The sequence below is a fragment of the Ursus maritimus genome, unplaced genomic scaffold (genome assembly GCF_017311325.1).
Source record: "Ursus maritimus isolate PB19 unplaced genomic scaffold, ASM1731132v1 scaffold_32, whole genome shotgun sequence".
NCBI classification, from domain to species: Eukaryota; Metazoa; Chordata; class Mammalia; order Carnivora; family Ursidae; genus Ursus; species Ursus maritimus.
The window spans coordinates 30,844,702-30,850,880 of NW_024425786.1; the positions used below are offsets into that span (position 1 = coordinate 30,844,702).

The following is a 6,179-nucleotide window of genomic DNA, read 5'->3' on the forward strand; positions in this document are numbered from 1 at the left end:
TACACGTTCATTTTTCCCCCTCCTATTCTCACTATGGCCATTTATTTTTTAAAGTGCACTGAATATGGGTGATTTGTGTTTTGGGATTTCTTTCAGACTTGGAGAATAAAACAGAAACCAGGGAGTCAACCTTAAAGAATGGTATTTCATGGGAAGAATTACACCATGGCCTAATGATGGAACAGTCCACGAGAGGAAGCACGTTATATTCCACATTGGGGAGAGTCGTCAAATGTGATAAGTTAGAAAGCCACCGGGAAAACCAAGGATTAGGTGAGGGGAAAATCCCCTTGACCCACAAGAAAACACTCACTCAGGAAAAAGGCCGAGAATCTAACAGATTTGAGAAAAGTATTAATGTGAGCTCAAAAGTTATTCCCGGACCAGAAGGTCCTCCAAGAAAAAAAGACCATAAATATGATATATCTAGAAAGAGAAGTAGATACAATTTAGATTTGCTCAATCATTCAAGGAGTTATACAAGAATGAAAACCTTTGAATGTAATATTTGTGAAAAAATCTTCAAGCAGCTCATTCACCTTACAGAACACATGAGAATTCATACTGGAGAGAAACCATTCCGATGTAAAGAATGTGGAAAAGCCTTTAGCCAAAGTTCATCCCTCGTTCCACATCAGAGAATCCATACTGGAGAGAAACCCTATGAATGTAAGGAATGTGGGAAAACCTTCAGACATCCATCATCTCTTACTCAGCATGTTAGAATCCATACTGGGGAGAAGCCGTATGAATGTGGTGTATGTGAGAAAGCATTCAGCCAGAGCATTGGGCTGATCCAGCATCTGAGAACTCATGTTAGAGAGAAACCTTTCACATGCAAAGACTGTGGAAAAGCATTTTTCCAGATTAGACACCTTAGGCAACATGAGATTATTCATACGGGTGTGAAACCCTATATTTGTAACGTATGCAGTAAAACCTTCAGCCATAGCACATACCTAACTCAACACCAGAGAACTCATACTGGGGAAAGACCATATAAATGTAAGGAATGTGGGAAAGCCTTTAGCCAGAGAATTCATCTTTCTATCCATCAGAGAGTCCACACGGGAGTGAAACCTTATGAATGCAGTCATTGTGGGAAGGCCTTTAGGCATGATTCATCCTTTGCTAAACATCAGAGAATTCATACTGGAGAAAAACCTTACGATTGTAATGAATGCGGAAAAGCCTTCAGCTGTAATTCATCACTTATCAGACACTGCAAAACACATTTAAGAAATACCTTCAGCAATGATATGTGATGTATGTACAACATCAGAGAATCCGCATAATGAAACAAAAGCCTCTAAATCAGAGGTTTTCTGACTTTTGGATTTCAAGAAGCGATGAGTTTTTTTTTTTTTAATGACTCGATCCAGTGTTACAGCTATCAGTTTTGCCATGTTAAAGAAACTACCTTTTATCAACATTGATTCAGAAAAGAAAGGGCATTTTAATATTTTTAAATATAGGAAGGATGTGATCATTAGGAATAACCCTAAACATTGAATTAAGTTAGCTTTATGAAAATCTCCCAAATTTGTCTTTATTTTTCTCATTTCATTATGGGCCAGTGAAAAGTTCATCATGGCAAGTTACTGGTCCTTGGATTGGCTTTTGAGAATCACTGTTTTAAATATCCCTTAAATAATTAGAATGAAATATAAAGTATATTTTTTTTACTATAGACCTTTATATGGCTAGAAGAGGTATAAATAAAAATACTGGTTGGCTCATTTCTAGAAGAAATAATGTCAAAGGAAGCTTTCTAGAATTGATAGATAACCTACTACACATGAAATGCTTAAGTATATTTTATGGTTTCTTGTAGAGAATTGGCAAACTTTTCATAAAGGGCCCGATAGTAAATATGTTAGGTATTGTGGGCCATACGCGCTCTGTCAGAACCACTCAACTCTACATGTTAGTGCAAAAACATCGAGAGAAACACATAAGCCAGGGTATCTCAGCCTGGGTGCTGCTGATATTCTGGGCCAGATGTTTGTTTTGGGAAGCTGTCCTGGGCGCTGTAGTGGGTTTAGCAGTATCTCTGGCCACCAGCTGCCAGTCATAGATGCCAGTAGTTCCCCCACCTATTGTAACAACCAAAAACGTCTCCAGACGTTGCTAGATGTGCCCTGCAGGGTCGACATTGTACTTGTGAAGTACTTGAAAACCACTGACCTAAATGAATGGGTGTAGCTCTGTTCCAATAAACAGTAAGCTTCATGTAAAAAACTGGTGTTTGGATGCATTTAGCCTGAGAGCCGCAGTTTACCACTCCTGCTCTACGGTGCGTGAATAGCTGCCCCCTCCTGCCCCGGAATAGGCACAGCAAAAATAGTGATTGGTCCTATAGGGTTGTTGTCATCATCGTTTTTAATCTGCTTTGCTGGAACTTGTGATATGTCCTGTTATAGTGTCATATTAAAGCCTTAGAAATGTTACATAATTTCTGGAATAGTTCTAATATTCAACCGTGTAATTTAACCTGAGGGGGTTTATTGTCACTTATTTGACAGTGCTTCCCGTGTGATTTGACATACCAAGTAAGCCTAATTAGTCAAAAAGACTTCATTTAGAAGTTGAATTTGGGGAAGTTTTTCTGAAATATCAGAAGATTTTAAAGTACGTGCCTAAGTAAGATTATAGAACATTTAAAAATTAATAATTGGGGCACCTGAGTGGCTCAGTTGAGCATCTGACTTTTGGTTTCAGCTCAGGTCATGACCTCAGGGTCATGAGACCGAGCCCTGTGTCAGGCTCCATGCTCAGTGGGGAGGCTGCTTGAGTTTCTCTCTCCCTCTCCCTTTGCCCCTCCCCCCTCTACTTTCTCTCGAATCTTAAAAAAAAAAAATGATCTATTTAGCCAAGGGGGCAATAAGATTCTAATGGCAGATGCAGAGGATTATATCATTGTTAATAAAATTTAGCTTAATGTTGAGATGATTCCATTTTATTTATTTATTTATTTAAAGATTTTATTTATTTGACACAGAAAGAGACAGCCAGCAAGAGAGGGAACACAAGCAGGGGGAGTGGGAGAGGAAGAAGCAGGCTCCTAGTGGAGGAGCCTGATGTGGGGCTCGATCCCAGAACACTGGGATCACACCCTGAGCCGAAGGCAGACGATTAATGACTGAGCCACCCAGGCGCCCCAAGAGATGATTCCGTTTTAAAGACAAAACAGAAACTTTGTTTTTCTAGGCTGATTAAAGATATAGAATAATCTTTGTTTACAACTTAAACTAATAACCCAGGAAAACTGCCATTTTAACAGAGAAAAAACAAATTCCAGTCTTAACTGGTGTACTTCCAATATTAATTTATTTCAACAAGATGAACTTAAAAAATAAAAAGATTTTATTTATTTGAGAGAGAGACCAAGAGAGCAGGAGTGGAGGGGCAGAGGGAGAGGGAGAAGCAGACTCCCCACTGAGCAGTGAGCCTGACGCAGGGCTCCATCCCAGGACCCTGAGATCATGACCCGAGCCAAAGGCAGATGCTTAACCAACTGAGCCACCAAGGCACCCCAATAAGATGAACTTCTTTAAGAATCATGCAGACCTTCCTTTTTCCTATCATCTCCCATGTTGATACATACTTCTTGAGACAAGGCCATGCAGGGTGCCGCATGGATCTGAGTCTTTATGGTGGGTGCTGTGACGTGCTGACCAGATTCCCCATTAGGAATGAAGGTCTCTGCTGCAGGGAATGTGGCTGATAGTCCTCAACTCACACACCATCAGGGGTCGCCTTAACTGAAGACAGCTGCCTTGTCAAAGGGCATTCCCTCTGCCCAGGTTGTTACATCCAAAGGCTATTATTTTGCCCCAATTTAGGATGGTTCTGAAGGGTAATGGTACTTTTCGAACTCAGAGTCAATGAAGGCTTCTGTTGATAATGTATGACCCTCAACTTCTGCCTAATCTTGCTCTCCTACTCTCCCTTCTCTTCTCCACATGTTGATCCCTCCCTAATAAACCTTTTTTACATATTAATCTCCACACTCTTAGTCCTGACCACGCACAAAATTCCTTTCCAGATTCCCTTCTCACAAACCTACAACTTTCCTTTTTTACATTCAGATTTTGTCCTAAGTTTTCTCTCTTTAAATATCCAGTGTCACTTTCCTTGCATGGCATCTGCTTCTTTGTTCCTAGATCACCCACAGAACTTCATGAGGCCCAGATAAAGTTCTAGGGTTTTTTTTCCCTCTTTCCTGACAAATTTTGCAATGGAGATAACATGAACTTACTTGAATTTCAGTAAACACAGGCAGAATGAAACTTTTATATATATAATGCTGATAATTCTAAAGACATGTCCATTTGATTAAACCAACAACCTTAAATTAGTGTTAATACTCAATATTTTCCAAGATCATGTGAACTGATAAAACATTTGGGTTAGTTTCTATCTTTGAGTTTTAGAATGCCCAACTCTTAAAACCACTTACTTTAAACCAACTAAATAGAGCTCTTTTATAAATTAATTTTAGCGATACCACCTCGGGCTAGAGAAAATATCTCACATTTATAATATCCATGGACACACAAGTACACAAGATACAAGCAAAATCTTGAAGGCCCAATTTCCAGATGTCTCCTTTTACCAATCTAATGGCAAGATGGTATTATAATGTATGGACCCATTCATTGGTCATTTTTCTCTGTATTGTAGCCAAGCAGTGTTATGAAAAATGATTGCCCAATTTTGGAGAATACAGCCCAAAGGGCTGCATATGGGGGTCGAATTGTCATTTCCCATTTTCCAATGAGAACATAGCCAGATTTATCCAAAGATACCAGAAGATGCTACTCAAACAAACCAAATGAAGCCCAACCTCTCAGCGTTAGTTCTTTCCCAAAAGTCAGGGCTTCACCGACAACCCAACAGCTTCCTCATCAACTTTTTAGAAAAGGAGGCTAAGAGAACCTAGCCCCCTATTTGGAGGCATCTGAATGTGAGGAAAAAATCTAAGATTGACACCAAACAGGAGAAAGCAGCTCATGTGCTGGTATGAAATACCCAGAGACCTCTGTCCAAACCAAACCCAAGACTGTTTCCTTGCCACGAGTGTTCAATTAAGCGGGAGGCGCCCAATCAGGGGGGAGCCCTGGGGATGGTCCCCAAGACAAAGAGCCCAGGCAGCTGCTAGGACTCATCACTGGACTCCTGTTACAGGCTGAGGGCCGATGAACCATGGACAAAGAGCTCCTCGCCAAATCTGCAACCGAGCCCAAGTTCATCCACGTAATGGATAGCAAAGACAAACCGGCATTGCCTATGCAGCGAGGAAAGGGCTATTGGAGAGGCAGCAAAATGAGGAGATGGGAGGGCAAATCTCAAACCTGCCTCTCCCAGGAGAATCGGGAAACTTAACGGCAAACAAGAAGGGCAAAAAGTGGTGGTTGTGCTTATTAGTCTGCAGCTGCAATTCGTCCCATTAACGCTTTGGTTACTGGTTTCACGAAATTTCTCAGAATATTGAAAATGGAACACTTACTCATGGGTGGTGTTTGGAGGTTGGAGGGGGAGCACTAACCTGGACAATTCAGTATATAATGCTATAGGGCTAAAATAATGTTTCACTGTCCTTCATTACAGTGATAACATAGATTATTTTTGCTTTTTAAAGGCTTCTCTGTGTGTGCTTTTACATAATTAGAATCATGGTTTAGCTGCCTTTGGAACTGGGTTTGTTTTTCACTGAATATTAGGTTGTGCTCAGATCCGAAGCCTTCATAGCAGAGTAGAAAGAGTTTGCATTCAGCAATCATAAAAATATGTATTCAAATTCCAACTCTACCACCCCTACCTTTGTGATCTTAGTCAAACTTAATCTTATTTTTTCTTTTTTAAAAATATTTTATTTATTTATTTGACAGAGAGAGAGCACAAGGAGGCAGAGTGGCAGGCAGAGGGAGAGGCAGAAGCAGACTTGCCGACGAGCAGGGAGCCCGAGGTGGGGCTTGATCCCAGGACCCTGGGATCATGACCTGAGCCGAAGGCAGACGTTTAACTGACTGAGCCACCCAGGCGCCCCTTAATTTTATTTTTGCATTTTTAAAAGACACGCCATAACAGGTTTATTATGCTAGGAATACAAAATCACTCAAACCCAGAAACTATTAATATTGCATTTTATGGCTTTTCTGCTTATTATAAAAAAG

The 6,179-nt window shown here is 40.5% G+C and overlaps 1 protein-coding gene across 2 annotated transcripts in view; it reads left to right on the forward strand.

Moving 5' to 3' along the window:
• ZFP69B (ZFP69 zinc finger protein B) overlaps nt 1-2,450 on the forward strand; it is a 31,247-nt gene extending 28,797 nt beyond the window's left edge. For both annotated transcript variants that reach the window (XM_008711991.2, XM_008711989.2), the window contains exon 5: nt 97-2,450. In XM_008711991.2, coding sequence (XP_008710213.1) covers nt 97-1,265 — 1,169 coding nt within the window. In that variant the 3' untranslated portion in view covers nt 1,266-2,450. The remainder of the gene's footprint in view (nt 1-96) is intronic.
• Nucleotides 2,451-6,179: the final 3,729 nt, after the last annotated feature.